The sequence below is a fragment of the Symphalangus syndactylus genome, chromosome 5, assembly GCF_028878055.3.
Source record: "Symphalangus syndactylus isolate Jambi chromosome 5, NHGRI_mSymSyn1-v2.1_pri, whole genome shotgun sequence".
In the NCBI taxonomy this organism is placed as follows: Eukaryota; Metazoa; Chordata; class Mammalia; order Primates; family Hylobatidae; genus Symphalangus; species Symphalangus syndactylus.
Genome location: NC_072427.2, coordinates 98,515,099 through 98,530,827, shown reverse-complemented (window position 1 = coordinate 98,530,827; position 15,729 = coordinate 98,515,099). Strand labels below are relative to the sequence as shown.

The following is a 15,729-nucleotide window of genomic DNA, read 5'->3' as shown; positions in this document are numbered from 1 at the left end:
AACAATTTGTTAATTTAAAAGATGGTCTACTGTAACAAGCATGTGATGTATTTATTCATAACTTAAGCAGGCAAGAGTAAGCCCCCTTAAAGATGTAAAACATCTAAGTCACATCGCCCTTGATCACAGTATTGAAGTTGTGGGTAAAAAGTACAACAGATAAACTCCAGCCAAGTAAACTGAGTGAGTGGGAAAGTGGTACCTCAGGCTGCGCAACTGTTACTTAGAAAACAAAGCCATTTTATTAGAATGTATCAAAGATGATTTCTTTGCTAGCCCACAAAGAATGCTACCCAAGTCCAGGGGTTTCAGATGGATAATAATTAGTCCAGACAGAGAAAAACCTATGCTGTTAAAGAAATATCTCCTAAAAGCTGGGAAGAGATTAAGGTTAAGTGAATTACGAACTCTGTACCAATTCCTTTGCACAGAGATTACTTTTAATCATTTTTCTATACCAAATAAGGATGTGAAGATCCAAACTTTTATTCAAGACAGACAAACATGATTTTGTCTTTGAGATTATCTCTTCGTAAAGATCAAGCACACATATTTGACTTTAAGAGGAGGACCTTTCTCAAAATCAAACAAACAAAAAAACAACCAAAAAAGCCAGTCTTGGAGATAATTTTACCAAAATTAACATTGTTTTTTAAAAAACCTAACTTGGGGGTGGGTGGGGGTGGGGCACGGAAAACTAATGATAAAAAAAATAACTTACCAAGAAGTGAAACAGGCTGGGTTACAGGAGGGGTGGGCAGATTCGTGGGTGCAGCAGGTGGCACAGCAGAGCCATACATTTTCACGCTGTCACCAGACTCGGCGTTTCCTCTAGCCCCAGACACCACTGTTGGAATGGGATTTCCAATAGATAAGTCTTTTGTAGTGTCTTCATTTATACCAGCGATAGTAGCTAAGGAATATAATTATATCAACATGTGAAGCTGAATAATTAATTATCTCCCGGTCAACATTCTTCTGCCATACTATAGACCCTATTACCGGTTCACTCTCCCTCCTACACCCAGCTCCAGGAGGATAAGCAAACACAAAGAAAAAAACATGCTTACAGTTTGGGATGCTTATTGGTGGAGTGTGAGGAGGAGGAATGGATACTGGTGGAGTTATAGGAGGTGGGGGTCCAGGAGGCAGAAAACCTAGAATAAGAAAAATAATGTCAACTTATGCTGTATCACTTCATCGAAGGCTCTAAAGCATGTTCACAGACAATTTCGTGTACCTGGTGGTAAATGCATTGGGTTGAATCCTGGGCGCAAAAATGGTGGAGGAGGAGGGGGAGGAGGAACACCAGGACCAAAGCCTGGAGGTGGTATTCCCAGAGGAGGCGTGAAAGCAGGTGGCTGGAGAGCACCAACTACAGGTGGACCCGGTTGATGTGGTGGGACCTAGAAAGAAAGATAACAGAATAAACCACCTATCTAGACACCCTCCCATCCACATAGTAAGCACAGATAAAAGAGCATACTGTTGAAAAAATAGATGTTTCTTAATTTGTGCTTATTAGACCAGTCAATTTATTAAATAACAGGTGGTAGTTAACTTCTCTTCGTACCAACTGATAGAAATCAAAGTTGTGGGCCAGGTGTGGTGGCTCATACCTGTAATCCCAGCACTTTGGGAGGCTGAGGCAGGCGGATAACCTAAGGTCAGGAGTTCAAGACCAGCCTGGCCAACATGGTGAAACCCTGTCTGTACTAAAAATACAAAAATTAGCTGGGTGTGGTGGCAAGCACCTGTAATCCCAGCTACTCCGGAGGCTGAGGCAGGAGAATCGCTTGAACTTGGGAGGTGGAGGTTGCAGTGAGCCGAGATTGCGCCACTGCACTCCAGCCTGGGTGACAGGGCAAGACTTGGTCTTAAAAAAAAAAAAAAAAAAAAATGAAAGAAAGAAATCAAAGTTGTGCTCTCCACTTTATGACAGCAATTTCACACGATATTTCATCAGTTTATTGGTGTTCTGACATCATGTAATACATTTTTAAGATGTTCCATGATCCTTTCGGCAATACAGCTTTAAGACAGGCTACTTGGCAATTTACACAATGGCTAAGATCACAGGTCCTGGAGCCAAATTGTCTGCTTCTCCCACCCACTTTAGTTAGCTGTGTGACCTTGAGCAAGTTATTTAAACTCTCTAAAACGGCAAAGTGCCAACCACACATAATTATGCAGATTAAATGAGTTAATACATACTAAGAGCTGGTGCCTGGCACTTAAATACCCAACAAATGTTAGCTATTTTTTTTTTTTTTTTTAAAGATAAATTTTAACAACTCCCCCAGCCATGGACAGTTATCAGTCTATGGCCTGTTAGGAAACGGGCCACACAGCAGTAGGCAAGCAAGAACCACTGCCTGAGCTCTGCCTCCTGTCAGATCAGTGGCGGCATTAGATTGTCATAGGAGCATGAACCCTATCGTGAAATGCACATGTGAGGGATCTAGCTTGTGCAGTTCTTATGAGAATCTAACTAATGCCTGATGATCTGAGGTGGAGCAGCTTCATCCCGAAACCATCCTCCACTCCAGTCTATGGAAAAATTGTCTTCCAAGAAACAGGTCCTTGGTGCCAGAAAGGTTAGAGACCGCTATTTGAACAGATTAGGCAGGGTTCTGTAAATGAGTGCTGACACACACTGAATTTTGCTTAGAACCTGCACTGGAAGGGCATATCCAGAAGGTCAACTGAAGAGTTTGCCAACTAGGGGAGTCCATTTAAATCACAGCCAAGAATGTACCAAAGCATACAGTTTCCCCCTCACATTGAGAAAATGAAGACACAGTTCAATTTTATGATAGCTCAGATTTATCTGATTCAGATTTAATGTGAGAAACTGAGGAAGGAAGACAAGAAAAATCTAGTAGATCACACATAGAACTATGGGTCAAGTTCTTATAATTTTCAAAGGATTTTTCATTTTTCAGCTCTTATGACGTGACAAAAAACATACTGAGTACTTAACATATATTATCTCATTTAACCCTCAAAACAACTCTAACACATGAGGAATGCCAAAGCAAGGGAATTTGCACATTTACCAATAGGAAACTGAAGCTTATAGGTTAAGTTATATGCCAAATACCATACTGCTGAATATAAACAATAGAGTTGAGAACTAAACCCAGTTCTGCCAGAATCTAGTATTTCTTTTCAAGTAACAGGTTGGTTAACTAGACAGCAAATATTTTATAATAAGAACATATCTTCATGTTAAGTGGCATTTATTATGAAGTTTTCAATCCATTTAAAAATTTCATAAGGACAGCACCCAAGGTGAAAATTAAGAAAATCCCTGTTCCTCAAAGCAGCAGCTTATTGGGTACATATCCAAGTTTCTTCAGAACATAAAGTCCTTGAAGAATGAAGACTCAGAAAAAAAGTAGACAGAACCTATGGAACTTGATACTGAATAATCCGGATGGATAGATGTAAGAGAACATACATTTATTTTGGTTGTATAAACATTTATGGGCCAGACACGGTGGCTCACACCTGTAATCCCAGCACTTTGGGAGGCCAAGGCAGGCAGATCACTTGAGGTCAGGAGTTTGATATGAGCCTGGCCAGCATGGTGAAGCCCCATCTCTACTAAAAATACAAAAATTAGCCAGGTGTGGTGGTGCATGCCTGTAATCCCAGCTATTCAGGTGGCTGAGGCAAGAGGGTCGGCTTGAACCTGGGAGGCGGAGGTTGCAGTGAGCCAAGATCACCACCACACTCCAGCTTGGGCAACAGAGAGAGACTGTCTCCCCCCCCCCAAAAAAAAAAAAAAAAAAATTATGTAAACAATATAAACTTTAAATCTGACAAAACATGAAAAATTAGTATGCACATGTATGTACTCATGTTTTTTACTATGAATCCAGACATATATTTACAGTAAGATTTAGAAAGGGACCTTTCAGGCACTTAAAGTTTAAGTCATGTCCCAATATTCTCACCTGTGGAGGTGGCACTGTTATAGGTGCAGGAACAGGAATAGGAGGGACAGGCACAGGTAATGGTTTAGGTATGGGTGATACTGGTTCTGTGTGTGAGGTTTCAGCACCTCCATTTTGAGCAACTTCATTTTCAGGCTTCTTAGGAATTCCTTTCCAATCTGTAAGCGTGAAAGAAATGTAAGAGTTTACCATTTTCAGTTTGTAACTTTAAATCTAGAAATGAAAAATGTTGATTATAAAAACCTAGCCCAATAAGACATTCCTATGCTAATTTTAGAAATAGTAAATTATTTAAATCAACAACAATAGAAACATGTAAAAGAATGCGTACTGTGTGCCAGGCACTATCACAAGCACTCTATTTATACTAGCTTATTTAGTTCTCACAACCATTTACAAGTAGATACTACTATTATTCCCATTTTACAAATGAGAAAAGCAAAGACAGCTTGCCTAAGATCACATTCTTGGTAAATGGCAGGGATGGATTCAATCCATACACATTTGGTTCTAGAGTCCATGTTCTTTACCACAAGAATGTATTATTTAAATTAAAGTATTAAAAATAAAGGATAATGAAACACCCAATATTTCCTGAACAAATTTTCACTAATATTAAAGAATAACTTAAACCTTCCACCTATTTCCACATATCTTCTAGTCACGTGAAAACAAAACCATCTTTCTGCTCTGTCCTCTGAGGCTCTGGCTCCATCAGAGATTCTCTTATATTCTTGACCTTTTCAATACATTCTCCACTGGATCATGAGCTCCAAGATTACACCATCTTCTTTTTACTATTGTCTGGAGCCTCCCAGATGTCCAGCACATAGTAGGCCCTCAATACCTGATTGCCTTAACACAAATCTAGCTCTATCCTTAGATGAAGGCTTTGTACATCCAGGGAGGGAGTGGGATGTGGGAATAGTACAGCATTGTTTCATCTCTTTTTGGCTCTCAAACCATCACTCCTGCTTGAAGCTTCTTTTATTTTATTTTAATTTTTTGAGACAGAGTCTTGCTCTGTCTCCCAGGATGGAGTTGAGTGGCGCAATCTCGACTCACTGCAACCTCTATCTCCTGAGTTCCAGTGATTCTTCAGCCTCAGCGTTCCAAGTAGCTGGGATTACAGACACCTGCCACCACATCCAGCTAATTTTTTTTTTGTATTTTTAGTAAAGATGGGGTTTTACCATGTTGGCCAGGCTGGTCTCAAACTCTTGACCTTAAGTGACCTGCCTGCCTCAGCCTCCCGAAGTGCTCAGATTACAGGCATGAGCCACCGTGCCCGGCCTTGAAGCTTCCTTTAAATGTTCTTTCTGAGGGCGGTGAGGGTGAGCATGGTGGCTCACGCCTGTAATCCCAGCACTTTGGGAGGCTGAGGCGGTAGGCACATCACCTGAGGTCAGGAGTTCGAGACCAGCCTGGCTAACATGGTGAAACCCCATCTCCACTAAAAAAATACCAAACAACTTAGCAGGGCACGGTGGCACGCACCTGTAGTCCCAGCTACTTGGGAGGCTGAGGCAGGAGAATCACTGCAACCCGGGAGGCACAGGTTGCAGTGAGCCAAGATCATGCCACTGCACTCCAGCCTTAGTGACAGAGCAAGACTCCCTCTCCAAACAAAACAAAAACAACAAAAAACATTCTATGTTGCCATGCCATCCTATGCTCCTCCTTGTTCCCCTGTCTAGAATCTCCAGGTCATGCCCATGCATTCTGCGATTTTCCCCACTGCAATCTCACTGTCAATCTGGTATTTTAAATATTTATGCCCACAAATAACTGCAATTCCTTGTCTTACACGTTTACTTTAGATTGCTTCTCTGGACATCTAAAACTTTCCAAGGTAATTATCATGAAGCACTGGATTAAAACCCAATACCAGGCCGGGTGCAAGTGGCTCACGCCTGTAATGCCAATTCTATGGGAGGTCGAGGTGGGCGGATCATTTGAGGTCAGGAGTTTGAGACCAGCCTGGCCAACATGGTGAAATCCCATGTCTACTGAAAATGCAAAAATTAGCCGGGCGAGGTAGCACGCATCTGTAGTCCCAGCTACTCGGGAGACTGAAGGAGGAGAGTGGCTTGAACCTGGGATGCAGAGGTTTCAGTGACTCAAGATTGCATCACTACACTCTAGCCTGAGCGACAAGAGACTCCACCTCAAAAACTAAGTAAAAAAAAAACATAATACCAAAGATGCTCAGTTAAGACCTATATGATTTGTTAAGTTTCACAGGAAAAGTTCTACTTAATTCTGTAATTCATAGACCCCATAATCAATAAGTATTTCACTTGTGTTTGCACCTCTTTTGTCTCATTCACTATTTAACCTTCAGTTTATAACGGAGATACTGACACAGGAGGGATAATAAAAAATCTCAAAAATCACGTCCTTAAGGCAAGGAACAGGACATTCGATTTGTCATATGTACTACCAAGCAAATAAGTGAACTGTAAGAGAAATTAAATACTCCTTTACCTGGGTTAAGTGTGTCACTGTCCAACATTCCTCCTTCACAAAAACTCTCCAGTTCCTCAGGCTTAACTTTGTCCCATGGAATATAAGTAACACCAAGTTCTACATCCCAATACTGCTTATAATCTGCCTTTATTCCTTTGTTTAAGGCCCAGGCAATCTATTTCACCATTAGTGAAAATATAAAAAGTAAACAAAGAAAAACAAGGTCATAAGTCTTGAGAGTACTATTCTCTATCATTCTATCCATTCCGACTCGGGCAGCAAGGGAGCAATCTGGACCAGCTAGGCTTGGATCTCATTAAAAGCCTTATTCTCACTACAGAACTGGTTACCCTTTAATTCTCACTTTGTCCTAGGATGGAAATTTCACTGGCATCTTCTCCGTACCAACTCTCACCCAACCCAGCCAACATAAAACTTAGAGAAAAGGAAAAAGTTTAACAGGGAAAGGCTGAAGTTCCCTGAATAGCCCAGTAATATACTGGGGACTACTTTTCCAAGTCTAGGGGTGCCTTGTAATTACTTAACAACAGACAAAATCTTTTTGCAGTGCAATGCAATGGTAGAATGGGGTGTTAAGACACTGAGGAAACACTGACTTTAGCTCCTTAGGGGAAAAATACCCATGTACCTATATGTTTTTCTCCACCTTTTGTGAATATTTTTCAGTTAATTCTAAGATGGCAAACTTTAAAAATACAGTATCCAAATTTTTTGAACAGGACAAAACATATTGCTAAAAGACATTATATTTAAAGCACTAATTTACCTTGATGAACCCATCTACATTTAGGAAAAACAAAACAAAACAAATTCTACCATGCATGTAACATTTACAATTTTATGTTGAAACATTGGAGTTCTTTTAGGAGATACTCTTAAAAAAAAAAAAAAAAAAGATGCAGATGAAATGCCTCAGTGTTGAAAGTCATTTCTAAGACCCAAATTAGTTTTTATAGGCCACATATTTTTCCCCTTCTGTCTATTTTAAAAAAATGAATTATAACATATAAGACTGTACCTTTATGGATTTCTGGTTCACTTTATAGTTTCCTCGGCTCAGTTTCTGCAGGGCACGATAGGCATCTTGCCTATGAACCATAACAATATAGGCACAACCCCTGGGAGGAATCATCTGCTCCAAAACATTTTAATATTATAAAAGATAACAAAATTGAAAAGCAACAAGATACAAAACTAAGTAAGCAGTTCCAACAATCCCACCCCTCACTCCATGTTATATAATGTAAGGTTAAATTCATTTCTAAGTTGGCAATTCAAGTTTGGTCTCAATTGAGTCCTCCAAGCTTTGTTATATAAAGACTTACCTAGAAATGTTTGAAATTAAACTTGGTTATCCAAGAAATGTTAAATACAAAGAATTCTAAGAAATGTTAAATACAGATAATTCTAAACGTAGACTCTGAACACCTAAACTCTAGTCATATCTATAAACCTGGACAAATTGTAACTTTGGTCTCAGGTCCTCCATTTCATAAAATGACATTAATCACACCTGTCCATCGTACTTAAAAAACTGAATAAACACTCACATTAATTGATTCAATTGGACCGAACTCTTCCAAGAGACTGGCAACATCCTGCTGAGTAGTTCTTTTGTCCAGCTGCCCCACCCAGAGGGTAGTACTGCAAACTTAAAATAAAATTACAATCATAAAGAGATTCACATTTGATAATGAGCAGCACTGTAGCTTAAAAAAATCATTACACAAAATATTCATGAACTACATTACAACATCACAAGTTTAAATAGTAAATCTCATATACATTTTAAAAATTCTAGAAAACTGCATTAGTACTTCCAGAAAGAGAACTGGGATAGTGAAAGGTATACATAAAAGTTGGAAAAAAAACGGTTTTGTAGATGGATCTAAAGATTTCATCTATAAAAACTGAAGCCAGGGAAGCAATAACTTGCCCACCTCACCCTGCCAATGAACAGCAGAACTAGGACTGGGGCTCAAGTCTCTTGATTACCAACCAGCTCAGTGCTTTGTTCACTTACATGTAACTGTCCTTTCTCCACTCTTAAGTGTTCATGGTTTTTCTTTTATGTTGTGTCCTAGGTGATAAGCCTTATGGAATCAGAAATCTTACATATGCCCTAGTCATATTATAAATTAAAATCTTAGTCATCTTAATAGTTACTGATTTATATCAAATGTATGTCTAGCACACCTTACTAAATGTATTCTGAAGACATCTGATGAGATTCACAAAATAATGCAAGTGAATATACTCTGTAAATTTTTGGTTCACTCCTTACTGTTGCTTTATAGCTGGTTTAAGGTACAAAAGCAAATCTAAGGGTATACATCAACGCATAAACAAGGCACAAGAAAGCAATATTTCAAATAAAAATCAACACAGTGGCAACATTTCTTTTATAGCTTTGCTAACAGTTATAAAACACTTTAAACCCAAGACATGAAAAAATAGTACATGAGGTTTGAATATAAAGGTTGAGTTACCACTTGCAGTTTCCGGTTTCACTTGAGGGAGGCCTTTTTGTCGACGTTCTCTCTCTTTTTCTCGATCTCGTCTTTCTTGGGATCGAGATCGGGGAGAATGTCGGCGTCTATCCCTGGACCGAGATCGAGAACGTCGATGCCGAGACCTTCGAGATCTAGAACCAGATCTGGATCGCCTCCTTTTTGGTGACCTAATGTTTTCAAGAGAAGGGAGAATGCATAGCATACAGACAAAAACCAGAAAATATAAGCACATACTAATTAAAAAAAAAAAAAAACAAAAAACCTAGGTAATTTAATTTGGATATGTAAGAATGCAATAGCCGAGAATTCATTTTACAGATCTAGTATGTCCCAAATTAGAAATCACGCACATTATTTAAATAAAATAAACAATGTTGACAGCTTATATAATAAAAGTATCTGTCATCTTCAGTGCCTCTGGTACTATATAAAATTACATCCTTGTAATTTAAGTAGCTAATTTTCATGGTTGAGATACACTGCTACTACTGTTACCTATCTTCTTAGTAAAGTCTTTTCTGCAGCAATTAAAAACATTCTCTGATTACAGCATTACTGTGATCTTTCCACTTTTGCTGGCTGATAAAATTGTAATGGAACTTTGAAAATATAGTTCTTCTAATACCACATACTGATTACCTATGGTATAGAATTGTATCTTCAAAATTCCATTACATCTGAGCAACTCAAATATAGGGGAAAAAAAACATAAGATGAACGACGTAGATTTTTTTTTTTAATCAATACTTCACCTGCCCCCTTCTACACACATATATAAATACAAATATACCAATTGTTATTTTACTAACATTCTGAGTATCTGAAAATAACCCAATCTAATTTTAATTTCTATGTCCCCTAAGACATACAGGATTGGAAAAAACATTTTCTATAAATTACCTGGATGCTGACCTAGATCTTGACTTTCTGTTATCAGACATATGTCGCTTAACCTCTTGAACACAAGGTTGTTCTACTTCCATTTCCTTTAAAAACAAAAACCATGATAAAATGAGAAATTTAAAAAGTATAAAAGCAAGAGGACAAAATCTAACAAAAGCTACATTAAAAATCTCCTGCCCTGAAGCAATTCTCTTTTGGTTGCCTGGGACCAAATTACTAGTAACAATTGGCCATCGCTGGAAAAAAAAAAAACAAAAACCACTTTTATACTGTTTAAAAGATTAAAAGAAGTATTTCTCTACTTCTCGTAAAGTTACTTTGCTTAAATTACATACCATTTTAATAAACCATCATCTAACGCAGTGAAGTAGGCACTAGTTAAGCCTTCAACACTCTATATCAAACCTCACAGAATCCTGTGGAAGTTGGCAGTATTAGCATGTCCACTTTCCAGATGAAAAACCTGGAGCACTGAGAGGGTTTAATATGTACCTAGGTCTTTCTTCATATTCAAAAATGAAGACAGCAAGCAAATAAGGAGAAATCTGCATATAAGTCAAGGCAACAAAAAAAGATACAACTATCTGAGAATAAAATTTTACCTGCTGATGTGCCTTCTGTGTAAGTGGTTCATTTTGTGCCTGAAAAGAAGCTTGGAAAGGCTGCTGCACTGGTGGAGTTGGAGGAATCACAGGCTGAGCCATGGGAGGAAATGGAGGTGTAGGAAGAAGTCCAAATCCTGGCATTTGTCCATTAGGAGGAAGTGGAACCTTTCATTTTTAAAGAAAGTGTATGAGTAACAGTTATCAAAATAATTTGGAAAACCTTTAGTTATTATATAAAACTAAAATATCTTCAATAAAGTTTGATCAAGGAAAAGTTACGACATTCAACATTGTTTAACAATTTCCATATGTACAATTTCCATGCAAGAATTGTTACATACCAAGTATATAGGTTAAAAATCCTGTAACTCTTTTTAAAATTATGAACACACAGGTTTAGTTTTAAATATTTAAAGAAATACCTTCATTTACATAAGGAAGCAATGTGATAAACTGAACTTCGAGTCAGAAGTACTCCATTGCAAATGGTCTCTTTTCAGCTTTAAAGACAATTAAGCCTTTTGGGAGGAAAACTGGCTTTCTAGAAGCAACGACTTCTAGGTTTACTTTAAAAAAATTTACCAAGGGGGAATTTCAACTAACATACCCAACTTGCAGAGTTTCAAATAAAGTATCATAATAATAATGAAAGTAAACTACAGTCTAACATATTTCTGCATGTCAGTTTAAACACAAATAAAACTATAAATATAATGCTTTAAGTATTCTTTCTAAATTATTTATGAACTTTCAGTAATTGTTAAACACTTGAAATAACAAAAATGCTTCCCACCCCATCCCCATAATTTAGATACAGAACCAAGTTTAAGAAACACTCAGTGAGAGAATTTACTGGAACAAATTTATCTCTACTAACTTCCTGCAACTCTCCAGTGTGCTATGTATGCTCCTTTTATTGCGGATTTCAAACTATATTCCTCAATGTTCAGAGCTCAGAGCCCTCTAAAGTATCTAACCACACAAAATACAAAAGAAAGGCCCTTCCAAGGGAAAAAGCTGTATAACTAAACAGGTTGGTTTCTTCAAATAGAACTGTAATCTCTAAATTATTTTAACTAAAAAAAATGTCTATTATTAAAATATGAGCATGTGATTTTGGCATCCTTGTTTTAATTACAGAAAAAGGCAACTCAAAATAGTTACGTGTTCAACAGCTTTTATCAGAGCTATAGTACGACTTAGCCAATCACATAGCTGCAGAGTGCTCTGTGGAATGCAAACCATATGCTCTATAATGAATAGATCTTTCTTTCAACTGCAAGAAAAATGCTTGTACCTGATGGTGCATTGGATCCTGTTGTATTCCCATCATTCGTGGCTGAAACTGATCCATATTTTGATGCTGTGTGTATGCTGGCTGCTGCATGCCATCTCCAGGAAAGCCACTAAAAAAAGGTGGATATCTTTTACCCATTCAAAAGCACAAGCTTCTCAGCCACACTTAAATTACAGAAACAGAGTGTTGTTCATGAGTCATTAATCAACATTTTAGTGAACCATATATTTACCTATATATTAAATTTAATTTATAAACTCAGTATTATTCCCAACATAAAAGCCATTTTTTGGCTTTAAATCTTAGAGGATCCCTTCCTCATTCAAGAGAAAATACCACAAATTTTACAAAACAACTTCATAGAACATTGTTGTCATTGTTAAATGTTACTTAGATTATGCCTTACAACTATTACCAATTTTCTATCTGCTGAGGAATAAAAAAAAAACTAACAATGGTGCCTGTGGAGGAGGAGGAGAGGCAGCAGTGGGTGCAGCAGCAGCAGGCACGGTGGCGGTGGGTGCAGGGGGTACAGCGGCAGCAGGTGCTGTTGTGGTGACGGCAGTGGTATCCTCTTTCTTTGATTCTTCCACAGCTTCTGGCTCATCATCATAGTCAAATCTATCAAGCAACTTCTGGAATAATTATGTCAATATTTCATTTTAAAATTTAGACTGATTCACTGCACAAAAAACTATAAAAACAAAGGATGTTTACCACCATCTAGAAACTCACATTGTCAAGCACAATCTTATTTTCCCTCATGCCCCTAAGGACCTTGGTTTGTAGATATAAACAATTTTTACACAGATGCCAGTTTGGAAAACACACAGTGTTTTCATTCCTCAATTGTAAGTACAGTGCTTTCTTTCTATTTTCTATTGGTGTGTTTCACAAGTAATTTAGCAGCATACATGTTTTTCTAAAATACTCATTTCCCTAAACTAAAAATGTTTGAAACTTCGTGCACATGAAAATGGGTATACATTTTCAGTCAGTATAAAATGTACAAAAAGACTGTCTTATCCAATCACCATAATGCATATAGGAAAGTGTCCATATACTGCTTCCTCAAGAATATACTAATACAAAAAAAGAAAAAAATGGCAAGGACACAAAAAAGTCACCAGCAGTTCCTAAGAGGTTCACTTGCTTCTTTCTCATAACTTCACAGCTTACCAAAACTTTCATTAAAAAAAAATTCAGGAGACTCAATGAGATCACATATCTAGAAGAACAATTTTAAGTAAGATTTATTCAGAAAAAAGGTAATGCTTAAATACCTACTAATGTGTATCAGATCATACAGACTTCATCACAAGAACACTGCAATGCAGACAGTTTCTTCTTTTTTACAGACAAGGAAACAAAGGCTCAGATGATTAAGAAACATGATTAAGACTGTACAGTCAGCGAATGGTAGAATCAGGATGTGGACACTTGTCCTTTTGACTTCAAAGCCCTCAGTCTCTGGCTTTCAATAAGCAATCTTTCCTTTCAGGCTGTGCTCATTCTGCTCATAGACTTCAACCTTAAATTCCTGAACCTTGTCATTCTATAATAGTTCTGCCTAGAGATTCGGGTTTTGCTTTATTGAACAGATTTCTAAATCTAATGAATGTTCCGTCCTTAGACAACACAATACATAGGACTAAACTAAATGTAAAGAGTGTTTTGGGATAGCGCTAACTTATGTTTCTTTGTAGTTCTAGGCCAAGTGAGTAAAATTCTTACAAATGAGCAAGTTAGTATTTTCTGAACAGGAACCATCATAGCCCAGGTACTTTGCTGTTTTACACACATTTTTATTTAACCCTCATGGCAACAATAAAATATTTTTACTACCATCTTTATTTTACACTACTGAACACTAAACATTAATTCAACAACAGGACAGTCTGTAAGTAATTGGAGCCAAAATTAAAATCTGGTCAAAGTTGCCTACAAAAAACAAAACCTATGATCTTCACAGTTTATTACATATTAATATGTTCTTTAAAGTTTGAAGAATACTGCTTTAAAATACTTAAAGCAATTAAAAAATTAAAATGGGGTCTATCCAAAAAGAAATTTTAGTTGCTTTTTAGGAAACTGAACATCTATAAAGCAGCTGAAACAGACAAATTATTTCCAGTGAGAAGCTCGAAATAGACCTTTTTAGTCAAAGGAAAAGCACAGAATTCCTTTTTCTAAACTTATGGGCCAATCCACGTAAGGTTAAATACCAGAGGAATTAGAATTCACATTAATAAGAGAAACATGCTCACTATCATGGCTTTTCCTAAATTTACCTATAAATTCAAAGGAATTCTATACACTGACATAGAAATGTACAGTTTTCCAGTTCATCTGGAAAAGTATGCTGTGATCGTTAATTTTGTGTCAACCTGCCTAGGTTATGTAGTGCCCAGCTATACAGTCAAATACTAACCTAGGTGTTGCTGTGAAGGTGTTTTTTAGATGAAAGTAACAATAAATCAGTAGACTCTGAGTAAAGCAGATTACTCTCAATAATGAATGGGCCTCAATCAATCAGTTGAAGGCATTAAGAATAAGAACTGAGGTAGAAGGAATTATCCTCAACAGTGCAAGAGAAACCCTGGCCTGAGTTTTTAGTCTGCTATCCTGCAAATTCAGACTCAGGCCTACAATGTTAACTCCTTCTGAATTTCCAGCCCGCTGACCTGCCCTGCAAATTTCAAATTTGCTAGTCCCTGCAACTGCGTGAGCCAGTTTCTTAAGATAAACCTATCTTTCATTCAAGAATCTAGATAGACAGATGCAGATGTAGATACAATTACTGGTTCTGTTTCTCTGGAACTCTTGACTAATACACTTCATGATAAATGAACAAAGTTTGAAAAAGTATGAGGGGGAGTTTGAAAAAGAGTTAAGTGGGAGGGGGAGAGACAGGACACCAGGAAATGAAAGACAGTCTGTTACAAGAATTATTATGATGCAGAAATAAACAAATTATTAGTGGGATAAAACAGTGTCCAGAGATAAGACACAGAAACATACGAGAATTTAGTGTATAAAAAAGTAGTGAGGGAGAACTGGCTATTTTCAAAAACATAAAGGTTTAACTATCTTGAACCATATTCTAAAACAAGATTCCAGAGGGACTAAACAATCATAAAAAAAACCTTACTAGGATACAGAATTCTTTTTTAATACAAATGAGTTTTCCTAATCACAACATAAAACAAAAAACTAGGAAAACCAAATATATGAGTTTATGTTCGTATGTGCATGCAAACAAGGGTGCAAGAATATACACAAACAAATCTGTTCAAACTACAGTGTGGAATTCTTTCCTTATTTTATAACTTTCTGTATTATTTGTTTTTTTTCTACAAGTATATATTTTTTTACTCAAAAAAATGTATCCGACTTTTGTTTAATCAGTCATCAGTCATAAATCACTAAGATATAATGAAAACTGGTATTTACTAGGTGGATTTTTAATTTAGACTATTGGCAATAAAGTCCTTCTGTTTTTATAGTTAGGATGTTTGAAAGAATCAGAAATTTTAAAGATGATGAAACCAAAGGCATCAGTTCTGATTTTCAAACTTTTGAGTTTTTTTGCAGTAAAAACTGAAAAGTCAAATGATGTTTTATAAAGCCATAAACCAAATAAAACAGACAAGAGTGGAGCTGTTAGGGTTAAATTTCAATGAGAAGCTCTAAGCTGTTCAGCAAACCCATATCCTTAGTGGCAGCTTCTTAAACATGCCTAAGAAACCTATAGGCCCAATAGAGCAGCTGAAAGACAATGACCTAACTCAAATCCTCTTTTTTGTTGTTGCTTGTTTTTTAGAGACAGGATCTCATTCTGTTGCCCAGGCTAGTGGCATAATCATGGCTTACTGCAGCTTTGAATTCCTGGGGCCAAGCAATCCTCCCACCTCAGCATCCTGGGTAGCTAGGGCTACAGGTGCACACCACCAGCCCAG

General features: G+C 37.2%; 1 protein-coding gene across 10 annotated transcripts in view; it reads right to left on the bottom strand.

Annotated features, from left to right (window-relative positions):
• Window positions 1-15,729, bottom strand: part of SCAF4 (SR-related CTD associated factor 4) — a 62,435-nt gene that overhangs the window by 14,558 nt on the left and 32,148 nt on the right. For 2 of the 10 annotated variants that reach the window (XM_055279476.2, XM_063640609.1), the window contains 12 exons: window positions 12,224-12,405; window positions 11,771-11,879; window positions 10,471-10,638; window positions 9,866-9,951; window positions 8,942-9,132; window positions 8,003-8,103; window positions 7,471-7,584; window positions 6,450-6,606; window positions 3,963-4,120; window positions 1,241-1,406; window positions 1,071-1,157; window positions 722-847 (listed from right to left, as the gene is read on the bottom strand). In XM_055279476.2, coding sequence (XP_055135451.1) covers window positions 722-847; window positions 1,071-1,157; window positions 1,241-1,406; window positions 3,963-4,120; window positions 6,450-6,606; window positions 7,471-7,584; window positions 8,003-8,103; window positions 8,942-9,132; window positions 9,866-9,951; window positions 10,471-10,638; window positions 11,771-11,879; window positions 12,224-12,405 — 1,645 coding nt within the window. Of the gene's footprint in view, window positions 1-721; window positions 914-1,070; window positions 1,158-1,240; window positions 1,407-3,962; window positions 4,121-6,449; window positions 6,607-7,470; window positions 7,585-8,002; window positions 8,104-8,941; window positions 9,133-9,865; window positions 9,952-10,470; window positions 10,639-11,770; window positions 11,880-12,223; window positions 12,406-15,729 lie in introns of all 10 variants that reach the window. The other 8 variants (XM_055279472.2, XM_055279475.2, XM_063640604.1 and 5 more) reach the window with 7 other exon arrangements.